Source organism: Dendropsophus ebraccatus, chromosome 11, assembly GCF_027789765.1.
Source record: "Dendropsophus ebraccatus isolate aDenEbr1 chromosome 11, aDenEbr1.pat, whole genome shotgun sequence".
Classification (NCBI taxonomy): Eukaryota; Metazoa; Chordata; class Amphibia; order Anura; family Hylidae; genus Dendropsophus; species Dendropsophus ebraccatus.
The window spans coordinates 79,374,427-79,398,426 of record NC_091464.1 but is presented as its reverse complement, the minus strand read 5'-3'; the positions used below and the strand labels follow the sequence as shown (position 1 = coordinate 79,398,426).

Here is a 24,000-nt window from a genome sequence, read left to right as displayed (position 1 = left end):
GGATTGCAGTGACAAAGATAGGGATGTTTATGATAGATACATAGATAGATAAATAGATAGATATATGATAGATAGATAGATAGATAGATAGATAGATATATGATACATAGATAGATAGATAGATATATGATACATAGATATATGATACATAGATAGGAGAGAGATAGATAGGAGAGAGATAGATAAAATAAAAAGATTGGGTATTTAGTAGCAGAACAGTGCACAGAATGGGTTCTCCTTACAATTGTTCTTTTATATAACATCAGCAGCCTGTCAGAATAAGGGTCCTATTCCACAGGCAGAGCAGGGCCCGATCAACAATGTAAACGTGCGCCGATCTGCTAGATCGGCGCTCATTTACAGGGCCTATTCCACGGCCCGGATGATCGTTAAGTGAGGGCTGCAGGGACATCGTTACTGATGTTTTTGAAGCCCTTGTTTCATACATTACCTGTCCGGGCTGCAGGTCTTTTCCTTCTTCCTCCTAGTCCCGCGCCGCAGCAGCTTCGGATCGGGGCTGTCTGAACTGACAGACCGCTCAGCCAACCTCAGGCCGCGGCGGTTCCAGCCAGTGATTGGCTACACGGTCTGTCAGTTCAGACAGCCCCGATCCGAAGCTGCTGCGGCGCGGGACCAGAAGGAAGAAGGAGAAGACCTGCAGCCCAGACAGGTAATGTATGACGCTGCTGAAATCGTCGGTTGCCCGCCGCGCACCGCTATTCCATCGTAGTGATGCGCTGGTGGCGAACAATGATTTTAGGTCTGAACCTAAATGAACGATCAGCCGATGATACAATCATCAGCTGATCGTTTCTCTATTCCACGGAGCGAAAATCGGCCGAATCGGGCAGATTTGACTCCGTGGAATAGGCCCCTAAGACGTTGCTGCATATGTACACGGACACACACGGTCACTATTGATATCACAGTAAGCTAGTGACCCCATAGGACCAAAACACAAAGGTGCCGATGATGACCTGAATGCAGCAATAGATGACTATGCTGGGGCCACAGAAGTCAGTGGGGCCCTTGCACATACATCCTAGCATCCTATTGTGACAGGTACAACTGCAGTGTTAACCAATCATTATGTTAAAAAAAAAAACACACACACACACAGACACAAGAGGTTTCTGCAAAGCACTTATAGGTAACATTTGTATTAGTTCATGATGGATTTACAGTTGTACAAAAGGTTATTCTAGTTATTAAGAATGTAACCAATGAATCGGTGTTGGTGGGATGTCATCCTCTGTCCTGGATAGTCAAGGGGCAGCGGTCTGTCTAAACATTGCAGCCTGCTTCTCACTCTCCTACATATTAGTAGAACAGCTACTTAGAAGAGTTGGTGTAATACATTGTTGTGCTCAATTGCATCACTAGGTTATGCTACAAGTTACTACAATGTTGCAGATAAAGTCTGCCAGGGACTTGTTTACATCAGCCATCTCAGAAGGGAGGGGGGGGGGGGGGGGGGGGTGGGGGGGGGGGGGGGGAGAGAAAAGCTCACAGTTTTTTTGTGTTCTCAGTAGAAAGCAGCAGCTGAGAACTGGAGGAAGGAAACTGAATAAATAAATATGGAAGAAATGGTTAGTCTCACCATGGGCAGCAACTAGAGATCCGAACCGGGTTAGAGTCCATCCGAACCCGAACATTCGGCATTTGATTAGCTGGGGCTGCTGAACTTTGAGAAAGCTCTAAGGTTGTCTGGAAAACATGGATACAGCCAATGACTATATCCATGTTTTCCACATAGCCTTAGGGCTTTATCCAACTGCAGCAGCCACCGCTAATCAAATGCCGAACGTTTGGATGAACTCGAGCATGCTCCAGGTTCGCTCATCTCTTGTGGCAACATATCAAAAGTTATGTTTGAGTGGAATACCCCTTTAAAGCAGTAGACCCATTCTGTGCATAGGTTGTGTCTAGTACAGCAAGCTTAGCTGTGTTCACAAGTAAACCCCCGATATAAGTACAAATTCACACTAGGAAGAAGCATTCCACTCATTTGATGCATACCTGTTTTTTCTTTAGCTTCTGAATCTGCTGCTCAACCTTTGCAATTTCCCTATCGACCCTGTCCATACTCTGTATCAACTCTTCTTTAGACAGTTTGGAGGGAGATGCATCCTGGTCATCAGTGGGTTGGCCGGACAGGGGGGACGCGGGCACCTCATGTTTGCCAGACAGTCCCTGTTCCTTTAAAACAAATGTTGGTTACAACTAATGAACAAAACATTGGTCTTCACAGGCAGCAAATATTACACTAAAGGGTTAAATTGTAAATGAAAGTGAACTCTTAAGGCTGTATTCCAGCGACTGGAGGAGGGCTGCCTGGGTGATCGCTGGATCGTCCGGGCAGCCCATAGCATATAGCAGCGGTCTGCTGCCGCCTCTCCTATTCCACAGGGCTATGGTAGCAGATTGTTTCTATATAAGTCGTTTGTCTTTCAACATGTTACAAATCATTATCCGCAGTGCTCTGAAGGCCCCAACGGATAATGGCACTTCACCCTGCCTACAAAACCGATGCAAAACCTGCACACATATCCATATCTCTAACAGTGTACCAGTCCCACAGTCACAGGAGGTACACACAATCAAGGGAACATTTTCTTGCAGATCTTCCAATGTGGTGTATCTGATCATGTGTGTGCGATGTCCCACTACAGGCCTCTATGTGGGGGAAACAGGGCAGAGACTGAGTCAACGTATGAACTCACACCGATTTACTATTAACAACGGCCGGACAGATCTCCCTGTGGCTGCACATTTCTCTGGAGAGGGACACACAGTAGAAGACCTGCGGGTTACAGTCTTAATGGGACATTTTAAGACACAAAGAGAAAGAAGGGAATGGGAATATAAACTAATGCTTAAATTTAAAACTTTGCAACATGGTCTCAATATCCATGCCAGCTTCATGTCGGCCTATGTGTGACCTGTTCTGGCTATAAAGACCATTAATTACTATTAGGCCATTAATCTGACAACAATCAGATAGCAACAAGGGCTTACCATCATCTTGTCACGCCTCATGAGCTATAGTTTATGGACCTGTTGTAAATAGCAGACCCTGTGTATATTGCATTTTGTTAATTCCAAAGTTTCCTAAAATCCTTTGATGAGCTCTGTTTAGTGTGTATATTATAAGTCTGTGATTTTTTCAGTTCTGCATAACATCTTGTCTGACGAAGGGAGCTAGACTCTCGAAAGCTTACACTCAAATATACTCAGTTAGCCTCCAAAAGGTATTGCCTGATTTCTTCTCTATTCTAATGATTTCTATGGCTAACACGGTACAACAATACTCTTCTTTCAACATGTTGAAAGACAAACAACTGCGCCGGTGATTGTTGCCTTCTATTACACGAAGCGATTATTGGCCGAATACGGCCAGTAATCGTTCCATGTAATAGGGCCTTTATGGAAGAGGACACATACTATGGCACAGAAAACACAAGAGAGTGATCACATAGACAGCAAGAAGTAGGGGCGCACAACAGGAGACCAAATTGTTGGTGCTCAGTACGGACGGGCTTCAACCCAACGTAATCCAGAATAAATCCGTAGCACTCTTTTTCATATGCAAAAAGTGTTCAAATGTTTATTTACAGCGTGCAGAAAGGTAAAGCCAGGTATATTGCAATTATTTCAGAAATGACACCTCATTGGTGTGAAAGCAACATAAGGTTTATGGCAACTTGTGGACGTTTCTACCTAATCCAGGTCTTTCTCAACGTCGCTGGGGTAGAGTGTGTTGAGGTGCGCTCCTGGCGCTATCCTTGTGGCGTATCACACGCTGTGTGGCACATGATGCTGTGTGGCACTTGTGGCGTGATACGCCACAAGGATAGCGCCAGGAGCGCACCTCAACACACTCTACCCCAGCGACGTTGAGAAAGACCTGGATTAGGTAGAAACGTCCACAAGTCGCCATAAACCTTATGTTGCTTTCACACCAATTAGGTGTCATTTCTGAAATAATTATTGCAATATACCTGGCTTTACCTTTCTGCACGCTGTAAATTTGAACACTTTTTGCATATGAAAACAAGTGCTAGTGATCACATAGAGACATGTCAAAATGAGTTCTCAGTGGGGGGAGATCTAAGCTCTGAGAACCAATATGACTTAAAAGGGGTAGTTCAGCAAAAAAAAAAAAAAAAAATCAAGCTATACAGATTTGTAATTTACCTCTATTAAAAACATCTCCAGTCTTCCAGTACTGATCAGCTGCTGTATGTCCTGCAGGAAGTGGTGTTTTCTCTCCAGTCTGACATAGTGCTGTCTGCTGCCACCTCTGTCCATGTCAGGAACTGTACAGAGCTGTAGGAAATCCCCATAGAAAGCCCGCTCCCCAGACTGCAAAGAATACACCACTTCTTGCAGGACATACAGCGGCTGATAAGTACTAAAAGTCTTGAGATTAAAAATTACAAATCTCTGGCACATTATTTTATTTGAAAAATAACTTTTTTGCTCAACTACCCCTTTAGAGTTATAAACGACCTACCCCACAACAGCATCCCATTGCATAGACTCTACACAGCAGTGCCTACCTTTTTAATATCCCCTTGTGCTCGGAGCCCCTCCTGGATGGTTGATACCAGAGGCACCACAGAGGCAGCGGTAACTCTGTAGTGAGAGTCCACTTGTTCTAGCCGGGGTCTCTTGGATTCCAGCACCTCATGGTCACTCTGCGCAGAGGAATGGTACTGCTGTTCATACCCCGATCGCCTGTCCTGAGGCCTGCAAAACCAGTGCAACCATGAAAAGAGTGTACATTTACTGCAACCTCATCAGTTTTATAGCCTCTTGATGACTGATACAAATGTGCATATACAACACAATGTATCTCTGGATCGTTCTCTGTTCTGCATTGTACAGTTTTGAATTTATTCTTAACCGGTTCTGTGTGGGACCTTAGGTCGGCAGGTTACCCGCCGCTCTGTTCATTCTCTATGGAGCCGCCAGATAAACCAGAGCGATGAGTTTGGATATCTCCAGAGAGAATGAACGGAGCTGGGGGACATGGGACAACTAACTGCTACATTTAAAGGACTTAGGGCACTGTTTAAACAATCCCGCAATCTCATACGCCACAAAAATAACTCAGACAACCCCTTTAACTTTACTACACTAATATTTTTACTAAGATCAAAGTGAAGCATGGTAGAGAGCAATGGGCCGAGGACTTCCACAGGAGGGCGTAGACTGCTCTCTGGTGCCTCCCTTTAATATCTCTCTTGTGGGGCCGGTGTAGATGTTTTATGGGGGGGAACTGAACCTGATGATCTCTGACGATAGTTGGTGAAATGGACCTTTGGTTCTCCATGCAAACACCTGACACTGCTGTTTGGGATGGTGACAAGATGGTGTTGGGGGCCCTCCAAGTTGGTGTGGTGCAGATGTTAAAATCACATAAGATGTGCTCAAGCGCTTCTTGCTCTAGCTGCTTTTCTCCCTTACTTCGGGCATCTGAACAGTGTCAAAAGGCCTGTCTGTGCACTGAGAGAACGAACTCTGACTACACTCACCTGTCACCTGCGTCAGACCCTCCGGCCGCATCCCCTCACCTGTCCCCCTGCCAGTAGTGTCCCCTCACCTTGCCAGCTGTTTCCCCTCAGCCGACTCCCCCCCCCACTAGTGTCCCCTCACCCTGCCAGCCGCCCCTCCTCCACTCACCAGTCACCCCCCTCCAGCCATGTCCTCCAACAGTCTCCAGTCTTTCCCCTTCAAGTGCGTCCCGTCAAACCCCTCCAGCTGCGTCCCCTTACCCGTCACCCCCCCCCCTCGAGCTGCATCTCCTCACCCATCACGCCGCTTCCAGCCGCAGCCCTTCCCCCCATGTCCCCTCACCAGCTGTTTCCCCTCACCCTTCACCCCCCTCCAGTTGGGTCCCCTCACCCTTGACCCCCCTCCAAAGGGGCCCCTCACCCTTCACCCCCCTCCAGACGGGTCCCCTCACCCTTCACCCCCCTCCAGACGGGTCCCCTCACCAGTTACCCCTCACCCGCCTCCAGCTACTATCACCCTTCACACGCCTTCAGCCATGTCCCCTCGCCGGTCACCACCGTAGCCATTTTTCTGTACATTCAAATGAAACATACTGCATGTACGTACGTAGAAACACAGTATGAACCCAGCCTTATTCAAAAGCAGTACGGCTCTATCTATGGGAAATCTCAGTGACAACTAACAACTACCGAGGGGAGCTGGTAACCAAATGTGTTAAGTGGATTCCCATTAAGCACTATCCATAGGATGGGTGATTAGTGGGGGGCTAACTGATAGGACACCTCATGGATTAGCAGAGGGTCCTGTGTGTCGCTTCATTCACATATATGAGCAAACAGCCAAGCACTCTACTCTGCCATCTTCATGAGGTTCATAGTGCCACAGCGTGCGTGTTTTACCACTACTTCTTACCAGGGGGAGACGGGGGACGGGTTGATAAGTAAATGGTTGATGGTTGATAAGTAAATTCCATAATCCATATTTACTGGTGACTTATTTGTGAAGATAAATGGACTTTCTTGTATCACATGGATGGGCTGGGTGGGCCAGAGTGAAGACAGGTGAGGCTGCATGTACAGTATGACACTCACAGGAGCTAATAAAGTATATGAGCGGGACTGTACTGACGGGACAAGCCCTTTACAAAGTCTATGTCATTTACAAATACGTCACATACCAAGTTCTGATTGGCTGTTTAGACCCCAATTCATTTCTAGATATCACAGTAGAAGACCCCCAAGTGATCAAAACTTGTGACATCTGAGTTTAAACTTTTTCTAAATGATGGGGAGACAAAGCAAACGTTTTACTGCATTAGTTTTCATAATATGAAGTGCGGATTCATGGTAATAGACTTCAGTAGCGGCCGGTGAACTTGACGTATGTCTCCCGGACTAATAAATGGGGGAAGACTTTGTAAAGTTTGTGTTCCAGGTTTTATTTTATCAGGCGAGATAATTTCTAAAGCAATATTTATCCACTGTGTGGCTACCAAGTGATTTGCATTACTAGAATCGGTTTTACGTTCTGAAAAAGCACATTTCTGCTTAACTTCAGGCTACGCGGTCGGCTGGCTATTTTATAAGGAAACCAGATTTGTCGAGCAAGCAATCCGACGGAGCAGCAGAACATTCCAGTGTGGTTTGGAGGCGCTCTTTTCCAGCGAGAGGGTTCCTGTTGCTTTTAAGCAATGTGACTTTGAACAAATAAAAATGTCCACCTTAGCAGGTAACAGATCTTCTGGAGAGCGCCCTACCATAAATGACAGCCCAGCTGAAACCACATAACCCTTCCACTAAACAAAGTGACAATTGTCCCAAACAGTAAAGCAAAGAATGAGATTCCCCTGCATCACGCCATGACGTCCGAGTGAGTAAGGGGGAAGATATTGGGGAAATAAAAGCAGACTTATCACAAAAAAGGGGCCTTACATATCCCTCACTAAATTAAAAAAACTATAATATAATAAAATATAATATAAATAAATATAATAAAATTATATATATATATATATATATATATATATATATATATATATATATATATATATATATATATATATATATATATATATATATATATATATATATATATATTACACACACACACATATACATATGTCCACAATAGAGTGCACTCCCAGTTTCAGTGCTGGAGTGCCTAGCAACTGAGATTGGATTAAATCTCCAACTAAATAAATCCAAGAATTTTGCGGCACATCCTTATAGTGAAAAAAGTTGTGGTATTTATTGGTACATCAAAAAGCAAGTGCACCGTTTCAGTCTCATCTCGAGACCTTTCTCAAGCCATATATATATATATATTATATATATATATATATTATATATATATATATATATATATATATATTATATATATATATATACACACACACATAATCTGGAATAACCTGAGATTTAGCATAAAGCACTATCCCACAACAGGAAGACTACTAGTACAGATGTAAAGACACCCAGTCACTGAACTCCATTTATAAATTGTTTTTCACCATTTATACGATCAATAAGTGATTCCAGCAGGGCTCATAACCATTGTTTTCTATGGAACTGTGGGCACATTGGAGATGCAGGAATGGGGCTAATCTTTGTCTATGACCAGACCAAAAATATGCTCCTGCCGTCCGCTTCTCCCGGGGTCCCGTGCGCGCTCTAGCTTCACAGCGGCCTGTCAGCTGATAGGCCGCTCAGCCAATCACAGGCCGCGGCGGTCCCGGCCTGTGATTGGCTGAGCGGCCTACCAGTTGACAGGCCGCTGTGAAGCTAGAGCGCGCACGGGACCCCGGGAGAAGCCCTAGAACGTGGATGGGTAATGTATATCGTTAGTCGCCGGCCACGCACCGCTATTACACGTAGCGGTGCGCGGTCGGCGCCCGACAAAAATAGGGTCTAACCTATATCAACGATCAGCCGATGATCGTTGTCATCGGCTGATCGTTGCATTTATTACATGGAGCGATAATCGGCCGAATCGGGCCAATTCGGCCGATTATCGTTCCGTGTAATAGTACCCTAAGTCTAAGGAACCTGACACTCTTTCTCTTACACAGGGCTGCAGCGTGGTTTTCTCCCTGCTTGATCTCATGATCAGTACAAGTGTGAACACACAGACCCAGACCAATCAAAAAATTTTGACATGAAATTCGAAAGAACTTTTTGTTTTATGACAGGAACACTTTAAGGGTAGCTTCACACGTGCCGGATCCGCAGCGGATTTCACGCTGCAAGTTGAAGCGAAATCCGCTACAGATCCATTAGTGTGAAGCTTAATGGGTCCCAGCCCCTTTAATATAGAGCTCCTACTCTTCTCTATATACCCAAAACTTCCCTAGGCTCTTTTCCGAGATTCGGGCTCTGCTGGATAAATGGCATACCCTCCCATTATCACTCATGGGAAGAATTGCAGCGGTCAAGATGACCATACTCCCTAAGTTGATATATCACTTTGAAGCCCTCCCGATTCAGGTACCCCTCAGAGCCCTTAAGGCCCTACAGGCTTCTACCCTCCACTTTGTCTGGGCACATAGAAGACATAGGGTGGCAAAAAATATCCTGCTCGCCCCTAAGTGCTGGGGGGGTTTGGCCCTCCCGGATTTGGTTTATTATTGGGCGGCCCACTTACGCCATATCCCAGCCTGGGCCGCTTTACGTGCCTACTCAAAGTGGATGGTAATAGACAAGCTCTGGATAGCGCCAATACATCCCAACTCTCTTATGGTCCACATCTGATGTTACCCTGCAGAACAGTGCTCTTGGGCCCATTGCCCATACTAGACAAATATGGAATGTGTGTAGGCAACGATTTCCCTTGGTGTCGAAGTGCTCCCCTATGACATCATTTCTGTTCCATCCTAAACTGCCAGACAGTCTTACCAGTGGGATGACGAAACATTGGTATGATAACGAATTATTTCGCTTCGCTAACATTGTGGCTCAGCTAGACAGGAGTCTGCGATCATTCTCTAGCTAAGGACTTTAGCCTCCCCATTGTAACACAGTTTCAATACCTCCGGATCAAGCACTACATGAGGACTCTATTCTCTTCAACGACAGTATCCCTACCAACAGATTTTGAGAGGCTTTGCAAGGCTGGGGTGTCCACCAAAGGCCTAATCTCGGATATATATAGATTGATTAAGCAGCCACCGCCGGATGTAGATGTGCGGTATCCCTATATGGACACATGGGAAGGCCTTTTCGGGAGGCGTCTGCCTCAGAGCATTTGGAGTGTAATATGGGACAGAGCGGCTAAGACTTCTATCTGCGTGACGTACAAAGAAAATCAATATAAAATAATGTTGCTCTGGTATTATACTCCAAGAGTTCTGCATGCAATGAGTTCTGCATGCAATGAACCCAACAATCTCTAATCTCTGTTGGAGATGTCAACAGACGGTGGGCACCCTCCCACACATCTACTGGCTTTGCCCTCTCATCTCCCCATATTGGCAGATGGTTAAGGGCCTAATTAATGATGTGTCAGGTATAGATATCCCCCTGGATCCGGTATTCTATCTTTTTAACGTTACATCAGTCAAACTGAAACGCCATACTCTCAAATTGCTGTTGCATCTTCTCACGGCAGCACGGTGCCTGATAGCAAAATATTGGAAAGCAGTAGCACCACCTTCTAGAAGTGACTTGTATGCCAGAATCCTAGATGTAAGGAACATGGAACATCTAACAGCCAGATTAGACAACAAACTGGACCTGTTTAAAAAGTCTGGGACCCGTGGGATCTCTATTGGGTAGAGAGGAATACTGACCGCTCCGACCCTTCTGCCTCTTAAACTAGTCCAGTTGAATGTGGGCTCGTCCCTTACCCCTCCCCCCCCCCCCTTTCTTTTCTTCCCTTCTGTGTACTGTCTGGTGTCTTTATGTAGTCTAGCTTTTTATGGTATCATTAGGAGATTGCCATACGCCTTTACATTGGAGCTCCGACATTGTCTTTCTGTTATCTCTTTGTATTTGGGCTATACTGGGTTACTATCATATGTACAATGCTCCTTTTTGTCCCGATGTTTACATTGTTGAAAATGCTCTTTGATTATATATATATATATATATATATATATATATATATATATATATATATATATAGCGCGCTGATACGCTGCGTGTATGGGACCCACTCAGCTTCACACTACAAGATCCGCAGCGGATTTCGCTGCAAACTCGGATCCGGTACGTGTGAAGCTACATTTAAAAAAAAAAAAAAAAAAAAAGCACTGGGATTTTATTCAATCCTTCATGTTTGATGTTCCTTTAAAAACCTTGATGTATTGATAAAGAAAAAGGATTAGAACATTGCTGAAACCATAACACTCCTGATCGGCCATTGCCTTCAAGGCCATGTCCTATATAAGAGCTATAAGTCTACAGCACGTACCGTTCTGACACAGGATGGAATTCAGAGAGCAGGGACGGCCGCCTCCTAAGCTGCTGCTGCTGCTGCAAAGCTTCCAGGTGAGCATTTCGGTACTCGGGAATAGAGAACTCCTAAAAAATAAAGAACGCACATATATTAGCATATACATATCCCTCTGTGTTACGCAAGTTATTTGTCTAGGGTTTACTGAACGGTGTAATGTGCTATGTTCACACGCTGTACAAACATTATTAATTCCGGCCGCGGTAGCGTTAAACAATTGCCTTTCAAAGCGGAACGGCCATTGTTTGTACAGTATGTGAACATAGCCTAAAAATTACCCATCCAACGTTGATCTTTTCCATGATTTCTATGGGATGACAAAGGGCCACATATAGGCTCCATAATAATATAGAGTGATAAGCAGCAGCAGTGCAGAAGAACCTATTGTATACAGAGTATATTATGAGCACTGTGGTAGTATTAGAAGAGGTACTGAGGGGGTCCGTGCCGCCATTGGAAAACATATTACACGCACTGTGGTGGTATTTGGTTAGAAAAGCTTGGAGCAATATGGGTGCTGCATGGCTGGATTTGCCGCTACACAGTGTTCTGTCAGTCATTGGGGCCCTGGGATGAAAAGGGGACTGGCTGGTGAGGCCAGTGCAGAGAAAGGTGAAGGAGCCCTGTTCTACATAGTTATGTCTTCATTGTGTAGCATTGAGGGCATTTATACACCCATACAGTAGGTGCTAAATATGAGAACAGGTCTTTAGATATCTGACTGGTAGTATACCTTCTCCCACCCCCATATTGCAAACCAAAGCCAACTAAGTAAAAGTAGGTGCTAATAACGTTACAAACGTATTTTTCAGTACATCTTCCTATGGGAAAAAAATTGAGCTGAAAATGCCAGAAAAAGATGTAAGTAGTCAAATTGTATGTGTAACATTCGTAAGACGTAAATGTACGCACTTGTACCACTTAAATGGTCACTGTTTCAAAAAACTTTGCAGAAATCCAGCCAAGACGACCGGGAGATATTTTTATTAAAGTATTTTATTGCCCCCCCAAAAGTTATACAAATCCCCAATGTACAGTGGTGCCTTGGATTAAGAGCATTATTCCTTCCGGGACCGTGCTTGTAATCCAAATCCACTCTTACACCAAAGCACATTTACCAATAAAAAATAAATATAGAAATGCAGACAATTATTTCCACACCCCATTTATTATTCTTAACATCATGTAAAACAAATGAAACAAACATTCAGAAACAGCAGAATATGTGATATTATAAGTTACTGTACAGTAATGGAGAGGATGGGAAACACAAGGGCTGACAGATACTGCAGGGAGCATAAAGGAATGAGCAGGACATATGTGGGCACATACATGCAGCATTCACTGTCCGGGGAGAGAGGGGTTACAGCTATGGAGAGATTACCTCCACAGTCCTGTCCCCTGATGTAAGCCCCAGCCTGAAGTGGATCTGCTATGATTTGGAAGGTGAGGGAGACTTCCTGGGTCAGAGTACAGACCACCCTGTGCAGACCATGCCCCTCCTCCCCTCCCCCTCCCACCCAGTACTGGGAGCTCTTACACCAAAGCAATGCTCTTAAACCAAGTCACAATTTAGAAAAACTGTAATCTCTTAAACCAAGTTACTCTCAAACCAAGGTACCACTGTACACTTATTACGGGAAATGCTTATAAAGTGATTTTTTTTCTCTGCACTTACTACTGCATCAAGGCTTTGCTTCCTAGATAACATGGTGATGTCACTCCCTGGATAACATGGTGATGTCACTTCCTGGATAACATGGTGATGTCACTCCCTGGATAACATGGTGATGTGCCTCCCTGGATAACATGGTGATGTCACTTCCTGGATAACATGGTGATGTCACTTCCTGGATAACATGGTGATGTCACTTCCTGGATAACATGGTGATGTCACTTCCTGGATAACATGGTGATGTCACTTCCTGGATAACATGGTGATGTCACTTCCTGGATAACATGGTGATGTTAGCACCCGACTCCCAGAGTTGTGCGGCTGTGGCTGCTGGAGAGGATGATGGCAGAGGGATGCTCAGTGTCCCTCCAGTGCCCTGTGTCCCTCAGTGTCCCCCTGCCATCATCCTCTCCAGCACTCACAGCCCGCACAGCTCTGGGAGTCGGGTTGTGACATCGCCCTGTTATCCAGGAAGTGACATCGCCCTGTTATCCAGGAAGTGACATCACCCTGTTATCCAGGAAGTGACATCGCCCTGTTATCCAGGAAGTGACATCGCCCTGTTATCCAGGAGGTAAAGCCTTGATGCAGTAGTAAGCGCAGGGAAAAAAAATCACTTTATAAGCATTTCCCATAATAAGTGCACAGTGGTATCTTAGTTTAAGAGTAACTTGGTTTAAGAGCGTTTTGGTTTAAGAGCTCAGTGTTTTTCAAAATTGTGACTTGGTTTAAGAGCATTGCTTTGGTTTAAGAGCTCCCTGTACTGGGTGGGAGTGCGAGTAGAAGTGAAGTGAAGCCTTGATGCAGTAGTAAGTGCAGGGAAAAAAACACTATGTGCACTTCCTGTAATAAGTGTATATTGGTAATAAAAAATTTTGCCAGACTTCTCTAAGTTTATTTTCTCCTTCCCTCCATTCTAAAAAGATAAGTCACTCTTAGCCGCTTAGGTCTGTTTTGAAGGATAAAAGCTCACTTAAGGATCAGTTTACATGCTGGCCCAAAAGTCTAAAGACTCTACAGGAGCTTATTAGCAGGTATGAGATCTCAGGGTCTCCATCACTTTCTATAATGTCCTCCTTGTACTATAGGGATATAAAATAGCAGAAGTTTCCCAGGACTGGATCCAGGTTTTCCTGAAACCTGGAGCAGAGCAGCACAGACTTCAAAGCCCGCCGATGTGGCACAAAGGCCGCGAGGCCCCGTCCACATATACCAATCCACATGTGATAAAAACAACTTTTTACCAGAACAAGCACCATGAGGTGTGATATAAAATAAGTAATGAAAGCTGTAACATTTACCCTTTACACCTGTGGAGAGCAGTCAAAATGCAAATAGGGGGTGACAGTGTCACTTTAAGGTGTAACAATGATTTGTAAAAAATTCTGATGTGTCAGAGGTGCGTATCGGTGGGGGTACAGGTGCTGAGACCCCACTAATTGCTAGAATGAAGGGGCAGAAACACTCTGCCCCTTCACCTCTGCTATAACTGTGGTCTACTGAATTATAACGGAGCCTAGGGAACTTTCATAGGCTCCCATTAGAATGCCGTAAACTGCTTGCATTAGCAGTCTATAAAATTTATCTCCATATAGCAGAAATGAAGGGGCAGAGGGTGCGCTGCTGAGTGCTGCTGCCTCTTTATTCTAGCAATCAGCGGTGGTCTCCGTTTCCAGACCGCCACCCAAACACACTTTTGAGAAGTCGCTATGACACACCAGAAGGTTTTATGATAGGTACACTGTAAGAGCTGGCACAGAAGATCTTAAGTAAAAAAAAATAAGGCACATCCATTAGGAATTTATTTTTTGGTATTCTTCCTCATCCAAAACAAGAGTCCGTGGAGTCCCGGTTGCGAGTCTCAAAACACGGGATAACCAGATATCCCTAGCCTGTTGCCATGGGGCGGGGAGAGCACTACACCACCCTGATAGGTAGCCCCTTAAGTCCCACTCGGTTGCGAGTATTGGAACATAAATAGGGAAATACCAGGGTGGCCCCTTTTTGTCAATGTCTAACTCAAGGTACGAGTATTGCGATCATGACAAGGGCTTGCCAAGGCAGGCTTCCATCCACAGACAGCCGTTTCGGGGTATTTGCCCCTCATCAGTGTGGAGCAGGATTCTGGCTAGCTGGGGCAATGACAAATCAACCAACAAAACACAGTAATCACTGAACTCAAGGAGAACAGTGAAAAAACTCCAATGAAGTACTCAAGAGTCTCCACTGATGCCCCCAAAAATTTAAATATGCAAAACAGGAGTCCGTGGAGTCTCAAAACACGGGATAGCCAGATATCTCTAGCCTGTTGCCACGGGGAGCCTCCATGATGGGGAGAGCACCACACCACCCTGATAGAAAGCCCCTTAAGGCTGTCTGTGGATGGAGGCCTGCCTTGGCAAGCCCTTGTCATGATCGCAATACCTGTACCTCGAGTTAGACATTGACAAAAACGGGCCACCCTGGTATTTCCCTACTTATGTTCCAATACTCGCAACCGAGTGGGACTTAAGGGGTTATTTATCAGGGTGGTGGGGTGCTCTCCCTATCATGGAGGCACCCCGTGGCAACAGGCTAGAGATATCTGGCTATCCTGTGTTTTGAGACTCGCAACTGAGACTCCACGGACTCTTGTTTTGCATATTTAAATTTTTGGGGGCATCAGTGGAGACTCTTGATTGAGTACTTCATTGGAGTTTTTTCACTGTTCTCCTTGAGTTCAGTGATTACTGTGTTTTGTTGGTTTATTCTTCCTCATCCCCATCCACTTCTTTTCTACAAGCATCCAACAATCCAGAATACTTTAAAAAATGAGTCTAAGATTTAATGGATTTTTTATGCCAAAAAAATCTAACAAAAAAAAAACAAACCCCATGCAGCAAGCTTGTGAGTAGTGTAGCTGACCTTGTGTGTATGGGCCAGTATTGCAGAGCAGCTGCCGCTCTGACCCAGGATACCAAAGTGCTCTTCAAATAAATCCCGTTACATAACTCGCCTGAAACTCCGTCCAGCACATTCACTAATAGCAGGATGGGATGAGCGCTGGAGCAGAACAGGATAAGCACTAGCAGGCAGGATACAGCTTGCCAAAATACACCCCGTGCCCCAGTAATAATCAGGAAATGAGGCTGACTGTCATACTGACCCATCCTCCTCCTTACACTACAAACGTCATACAAACATTACTATACAGAAAGAAAATCAATGAAACAAAACTATGATATGACGGGGGACGGGTTAATGTCTGCGGACGTCCATTGTCTGCTGGCTACAAGCCAAAGGTTTCATGTGTGATCCCCTCTTTTATACAAATCTGTCAAATGCAAAGTTATAGGACATATCCGACAAACTATTTACTACAAGATCTGTTGCTAAAGGCCCCTATTACACAGGCCCCTATTACCCCGAGGAAGAGGGTATTCCTCAGCAGGGCAACTTGCCGGCCAAGTGGAATCTGTGGCAAACATTGACATTCATGTTTTGTTTTAGTTTTTTTTTTTTTTTTTTGCAGAAAACCCCATTGAGATCCCTGGAGTGGAGACTGTTGTCAGATATAGTATACACTAAGGGTACAAACACACACACCGTATACGCAGCAGATACGCAGCAGATCTGCAGCTGTTTGATGCTGTGTTCAGTTATTTAGATCTTATCTGCTGCGTATTTGTTGCGTATTTGCTGCGTATCGCAGCAGTAAATACGTTGCGTATACGGTGTGTGTGTTTATACCCTAAAGGCCATATTACACGAAGCGATTAGCGGTCGTATTCAGATAAACAGATAATCGTCTTGTGTATTAGAAGGTAACGATCAGCCGACATGAACGATTTCGGCTGATTGTTGCAGTCGTTTGTCTTCAACATGTTGAAAGACAAACGACTAATATAGCAGCGTTCTGCTGCTGTCGCTCCGTGGCATTATATGCTATGGGCTGCCCGGACAATCTAGCGATTACCCAGGCAGCCCCACCCCAGATCCCCGCAGGCCACGCTGCACTAACCTGCTCTCTGCTGCCGCATGTAATAGCACCATCAGCGAGCGGGGAACGAAGAGCAAACGAGCACCGACAGCGGTTGTTTGCGCCTCTCAGTCGCCCTGTGCAGTGCTGTGCATACAATTACCCTCAGCATTGTGATAATGTAACTTTAGCGCCCTTATTGCTGGCAGGCTGGGTTCAAACTGCATCTTAGCAATCAGTCTTTTCTTTCATTCGTTTTGTGCATAAAACTAAAAGGAAAACATATACATTTGTATTCATCCATTTTCATCAGTTTTTTCATTGACAAAAAAAAAACAAAAAAAAAAAACTTTTTTTCTTTTTGAGTACATACAAAATGTGGTCGTTGTGTACGCCCCCCCCCCAAAAAAAAAACTTGCATTTTCATCCGTTTCTTGTATAATGGAAGTCAATGAAAAAACAGATCAAAATGGATGGACACAAATGCATATATTTTCCTTCAGTTTTATGCACAAAACGGATGAAAAAAAAAGACTGATTACAAAAACGCAGTGTGAACGCAGCCTGCCAGCAATAAGGGCGCTAAAGTCACATTATTACCAGGCTGAGTGTAATTGTATGCACAGTATAGAAAAAAAAAAAAAGTTGAAAAACGGATTGCAGAAACACAGCATGAACCCAGCCTCAGCGAGCCTCTGAGAGTCCCCTCCATGGTGCACAGTAATGTCTCCCTCTCAGGGGACAGGACCAGAGACAGTAATACACAGATGGTTACTACTTTCTCTTCAGTTGCCTGACATCATCACAGCAAACCACTTACTCCTCTCTGCTGTGCCATAACACAGCGCTGGTGGGAGTGCAATGCAGTGAAAACACCAACACTGTACTGGGGGATGGATTAAAGTGCTATAGATAATATATGGAAGGAGATGGGGGGTCAGCAAACTTCCAGAGCACAGAGTTTAGCTCCTGGTGTCTGGAGAAGTTGCATGCAGCCCTTGGCCTGTCAGGAAAACAGCGTGTTTTTTTAATACATAGTATAGTACCCTTTACCTGATAAAGCCACATGGGAAAGGGGTCTGGTTATGTTCAAATGGGAGCAGAGTAATCCGCAATATGATCAGCAGAGACATTAGGACCTAAAACGTCTGACAAATAACTGACTGGTTCAAATCACTAGAACATGAGGTCTAAATCCCATACAAGTGTTCTGCTGCTTTCTGTATCCATGGGACTGACAAAAACCCCTTAAAAAAAAGGTAGGTCACTGAAAAAAAAATATTTCCAATCAACTGGTGCCAGAAATTTATTTACTTCGATTGAAAGATTTAAAGTCTTCCAGTACTTATCAGCTGCTGTATGCCCTGCAGGAAGAGGTGTTTTATTTCCAGTTTGGAGAGCAGTAGAGGTTTTCTATGGGTATTGGCTGCTGCTCTGGACAGTTCCTGACATGGACAGATGGGGCAGCAGAGAGCACTGGAGAGAATACACCACTTCTTGCCGAGGGTACCAGCATAAACCACCCATCTACCTTTAGCAGCCACTGTAAGGAAAGTGTAGTATTACACAGCGACCAATGACATCAGGCTTTGGCTGTCCAGGCATGATGGGAATTGTAGTTTACCTATTGGGGGGGGGGGAAGGGTTTTGCTGTAAAACTGTTAAAATGTTTAATAAAAAATATCTGATTTAAAAGGGAATTGTAGTTTAACAACAGCTGGACGGCCAAAGGTTCCCCATCCCTTATTTACATGAACAGCCATTCTTATACCATGAGAACGTCTTGGGGTGTGTGAACAAGGCAATCTCTGAATTAGGCTTCTTGGGACCCTTGGCTCTTCTTAGGGGGGCACAAGATCTCAGACAACATCTGCCTCCATTCCTATGAGGACATGTGTTAAAGCTCTTTTTCCATTCACTCCTATGAAAGGTCATAAGAACCTACATCATTTCTCCTGACTTTACGTAGGTCTATTTTTCAGGCAGAAACCTCAGAGTGTCAACAATTCCTGGAGCGAGAGGCTATGGAAGGTGACGGCGCATGTAACATGCCAGGAGGACATACAATATTTTTCTATTTACATGATAGATTCTTTGTATTATGTTCAGCGCTGCCAGCCACGTCCCAAGCTATGTTTATGTAACACCTTCTCCGTGTTGTGTACTCGCACATAGCATGCATCACATCAGCCTCTAACACACTGCTGAGAATACCTCTAAGAAATGGAAAGTGGATATCAAAACCACAGCTCCTTAAAGGGGTATTTCACTTTTAATATGTTGCTGCCCATGGTGAGACTAACAATTCCTTCCATACTTGTTATTTTCTATTTAGTCTCCTTCCCCCAGTGCTGAGCTGCTGCTTTCTGCTGAAGACACAAAAATCAGTGTGTGAGCATTTCTCTCCTGTCTCCCCCCCCCTCCCTTCTGAGACGGCTGATGTAAACAAGTCCCTGACTAGCTTTATCTGCAACTTTGTAGTTGCTGAGGAACTCACTGAGATTAATCCTCCCAACATAACAAAGAAGCTGTTGCCAGGGACTTAAAAAAAAAAAAAAACAGAAGAGTCAGCACTGTTAAAAAAAGGTGGTGTCAGGATAATATTACAAGCAACCATATGTATGTAAACAGAAAAATAGTAATGTTAAATGGCTGCTACAATACAGGGCAGTACAGTATGTTATGTGCCAGCCAAACCTCACTATATCAAGTGCATAGTGCAAAACAATGTAAACTATAGGTTAGAGATGGAACACAGTGCTGCATGCATAATACTGTTACCAACAAGAACATGTATACCCACAATGCATCCTGACCACCAGTATGTGGTGGTCAGGATCCATTGCGGATCAGTTACCCACCCTGAGGCAGAAAATTCGCAGCAACACAGTAGAGGTCCTCTTAGTGGTATCACATTGCAGAACACAGATACAAGTGGCCTTTATATTTAGTTGTGAAATAAAAATAAGGATTAAGAAAACAAAACCCACAGGACAAATGTTGGTAACCTCTGGCACAGAAGGGAATCCCTAATTTGGGGATTCCCTGTTCTGCAAATTTCACACAGATGCAAAGCTCCTACACCAGGCGACTATATTGCAGGAGATTACATGGTTTCCTCCATATCACGTCCTGAACTCTTACATCACTGCATTAAAAGCCTGTCGGGGACTCTCGATCAGGAGAACAAAGAGACTGCGGCCTCACCAGCGTTTCCCCCCCTCCCCAGCCTTGTGCAGAGAGCTGCATCTATAATCCATAGGGCCGAGATGTAGTGCCGGCACAGGACACTAGCGGAGCTGTGCAAGAGGAAAACTGGCAGGCACCACTATATCACACATTCTAGACACCTCTAAGGCTTTCAGGGTTTAGACCCTCAAGGGTGACCGAGTGACAGCACCTACCAAGCTGCGGCCCTGTAGAAGGGAATGAGGGATCTCCACAATGGTGACAAGGAACATTCATTGGGAAGTAAAGATCTCAACACAGATGACATTTTATTTTTTAGTCTGGATCTTCGATGTAAGAGCAGAAAATCCATCTGATCTAGAATCACTGACACCAGTCACCAAGTCACATTGAGGAAGCGCAAAAATTTGCTGTCATCACTTACTGTTCAGATTGGAAATTGCCTCAATAATTCTATATTGTGATAAATCCAACGTTACATTGCAGATTTGTGCAGATTAACAGACACTGCATTACAAGGGTAACTGCACCAAGCACCTAGTGAGGTAAGGCTCTTCTCTTAAAGGGAAACTAAGCTGCTGATATGTCCCCATAGTGTATAGAGCGCCGAGGATGAAGGTATTTTTCTTACCATCATCCTTAGAGACATTTACATGTAGTTTAAGGGTTCAAATCCACCTGCCGGATCTGCAGCGAGTCTCCTCGCTGCGTTTTTGCAGCGAGACTCGCTGCAGATCCCGGCTCTATACTTTCAATAGCAGAGAAACTGCAGCCCGCCCCATTAACCCCCCAGCCGCCGGAGATTATACATTACCGTGTCCCCGCTCCTGTTTGCTTTGGGGCAGGAGCGGGGACCCGGTAATGTATAGCCTGGCCGCCCCCCTGCTGTCCCGATCGTATCCTCCGCAGCCCCCGGCCGCACGGTCCCCCGCAGCCCCCGGCCGCACAATAGGAGCTGCAGGGGAGCGATCAGTGCGGCCGGGGGCTGCGGGGGACGATCAGTGCTGCTGAGAATACAATTGGGGCAGCAGGGGGGCGGCCAGGCTATACATTACCGGGTCCCCGCTCCTGCCCCGAAGCAAGCAGGAGCAGGGACCCAGTAATGTATAATCTCCGGCGGCTGGGGGGTTAATGGGTGGGCTGCAGACAAAATCGCAGCAGGGATGTACATCCCTGCTGCGAGTTTCTCTGCTAATGAAAGTATAGGGCGGGGATCTGCAGCGAGTCTCACTACAAAAACGCAGCGAGGAGACTCACTGCAGATCCGGCAAGTGGGTTTGAACCCTAAAAGGGGCTCTGTCACCTCCAAAACACCCGCTAAACTTTTCACTATATTATACATGGGTAGAATATACAATGCTGATTCTACATCTGCAATTTTTATCTTTCTATGTTATTGCATCCTTTGCTATAAGCCACAAATGAAGGAGCCTAAGTTGTCCTCTCCATTATATTTTGGAGCCAAGTTGTCCTCTCTATGCATCAATGTGCCCAGCCCGAATCAAGATGGCAGTTATCGTACATGTAGCCTCGGTATCTATAACTAAACGATAATTCTGATACACCCCTTTTCTAAGTCACACCACCACTTAGGGAAGCACTGTCCCTTTAAATCTGTGACAGCCAGCAGAACCGTGGAGCAGTGAAGCAATCAAGGCGGCCGAAGAAGTGGCACCGGGCACGTGGGCACAGTCATCCGCAGATCGAGAAGAACAGAAAGAGTGCGTGGTGGTGGCCTGGAGCCCGGGATCCCTTTGCTATGCTTATACCAAGTATATAGGGGATAATGTGATACTGACCTGCTGGTGACGGCTGCCGGGGAAGGTGTACTGCACGGGGTGGCTGGAGTAGCGGCTCTGCTCGGCGCTGAATGCTCCTTGGTTAGGAGGATACCCCGAACTTGACATAATGGGAGACAAAGTCCTTACTGAAGAGTAAGGTCAGGGGCAGTGCACGGTGATCATCATGTCATGTGGAAACCACCTGGGGAGAGAACAGAGACACGTCACTAACCAGCCATAGATGGGAGGAAGCAATACAGCAAGAACATGTACATTACATACACAGCAGCCACCCGGACCCATCCTAACTACATTACAGAGTTCTCTAACCTTCAGGGTGCCTTCACACGTTCCGGATCCGCAGCGAATTTCACGCTGCCGATCCTGGTAGTATGAAAGTCTATGGGGGTAACATATAGTGATAGGTAACCCAGCCCCTTTAACCCCCTGCAGCCCCCGGCCTGGAGCATACCTGCTCCTGCTTGGTTCGAGGCCACCCAGCATCTCCCGGCGGTCAGTGTGCTGCCCAGCCGCAGCGCATTGATTTGCTGACCTGCCAGAAGGCTCCGAAGCAAGCAGGAACCGGGAGCAGGTGATGTATGCTCCAGGGCTGCCCCCGGCCCGAAGCATACATTACCTAATCAGCGCCGCGGCTGTGTGAAGCTCCCGGCTCCTGTTATTCCTCATCAGCAAATCAGTGCACAGCAGCACTGATTGGTTGATGAGGAGCAAGGGGGGTCGGGAGCTTCACACAGCCGCGGCGCTGATTAGGTAAGGTATGCTTCAGGCCGGGGCTGCCGGGGGGTTAAAGGGCCGGGTCACATATCTGCAGCGGAATGAAAATTCCGCTGCGGGTATATGACCCCATAGACCTTCACTATACCAGGATCCACTGCGTGAAAGCCACTGTGGATCTGGTACGTGTGAAGCTACCCTCAGACACTGTTAAAGTTAGTATATAGCACTATATAAGAAGATATAGCTATGTAATTGCAAGATAAATCTTCAACATCAGGGAGTTTTACAGTTTGCAAAAATCTCCAGAGCTGTATTCATCTTAGTAATGTCAGATCTGAAATCTGGTGGCGTAACCTTAAAGGGGTACACCGGCGAAAATATTTCTCTCTTATATCAACTGGCGTCAGAAAGTTATATAGATTTGTAATTTACTTCTATTAAAAAACTCCAGTCTTCTCATATTTATCAGCTCCTGTATGTCCTGCAGGAAGTGGTGTAATCTCTCCAGTCTGACACACTGCTCTCTGCTGCCACCTCTGTCCATGTCAGGAACTGTCCAGATCAGGAGAGGTTTTCTATGGGGATTTGCTGCTGCTCTGGACAGTTCCTGACATGGACAGAGGTGGCGGCAGAGAGCACTGTGTCACACTGGAGAGAATACACCACTTCCTGCAGGACATACAGCAGCTGATAAATACTGGAAAAGTTAATATTTTTTAATAGAAGAAAATCACAAACCTATATAACTTTCTAAAACCTGTTGATCTGAGAGAAACATACAGAAATGAGGCAGCAGTTTATTACAGTAAAACCTGATGAAACAGGTGGCGGTGTGTTTGCTGAGTGATAGGAGCGTGCACTGAGGGAGTGAAGGGCAGAGGAGGGAGGAAGATGGAGCAGCTGTTCTGCAGCCAGCTGGCTCTGAACTCTGTGTCATCACCGACACCAGGGAGTTGCATAGAGATTTTGGAGTACACTCCGGACAGACAGCTACTCCTGAGAAAAACACACAGGTAAACTGGACCTAGAACTTCCAGGGACTGTCATAACCATTGCTGTATGATGTGAAACAGCTCGGTACTGGGTATTAAGGTCTACAATCAATGGGTTACCAAGACCTTTCTTCTAACAGTCCGTATCTGGAACACCAGAACCCGCCCCCCCCGTAGTATACAGTAACCACATCCATAAGCCACCTTTCACCCAGCAAATGCACGGCGTACTATGCTCTACTACACTTAGAATAGAATAGAATGGAAAAAATAAAAAAAATGGCACACTGATGCTATAGTGGGCACATAGTAGGGCTGGGCGATATAAACGATATGCCAAAATATCGTCATCAATTTGGTTGACGATATAGATTTTTGGCATATCGTCATATCGCGATATACCACGGAGCGGTAGTGAATAAGCTTCTCACTTACCGCTCCGTGGTACCGCGCTGCAGGGCCTTCGGTTCACGCATCGTCAGCGCGCTAGCGCGCTGATACGTGTGACGTCAGGTCTACCAGTGCATGCTGGGAAGAAGACGCGGCCCGTCTCGCCTCGCGGACTCCATCAGCCAGCCCTGCAGGAAAGGTAAGTAGCAGAGGGGTCGGGGGCGGCAGATGGCTTGGCATGGGGCTGATGATGGCCCTGGCTGGCTGGCACATGAAATGGCTGGAAAACTGAGAGGGGAGATGACTGGC

The 24,000-nt window shown here is 45.6% G+C and overlaps 1 protein-coding gene across 8 annotated transcripts in view; it reads right to left on the bottom strand.

Moving 5' to 3' along the window:
- Nucleotides 1–24,000, bottom strand: part of NCOR1 (nuclear receptor corepressor 1) — a 125,146-nt gene that overhangs the window by 79,229 nt on the left and 21,917 nt on the right. For all 8 annotated transcript variants that reach the window (XM_069944988.1, XM_069944994.1, XM_069944990.1 and 5 more), the window contains exons 2-5: nucleotides 21,590–21,773; nucleotides 10,927–11,036; nucleotides 4,563–4,752; nucleotides 2,020–2,199 (exon numbers count right to left, since the gene is read on the bottom strand). In XM_069944988.1, coding sequence (XP_069801089.1) covers nucleotides 2,020–2,199; nucleotides 4,563–4,752; nucleotides 10,927–11,036; nucleotides 21,590–21,697 — 588 coding nt within the window. In that variant the 5' untranslated portion in view covers nucleotides 21,698–21,773. The remainder of the gene's footprint in view (nucleotides 1–2,019; nucleotides 2,200–4,562; nucleotides 4,753–10,926; nucleotides 11,037–21,589; nucleotides 21,774–24,000) is intronic.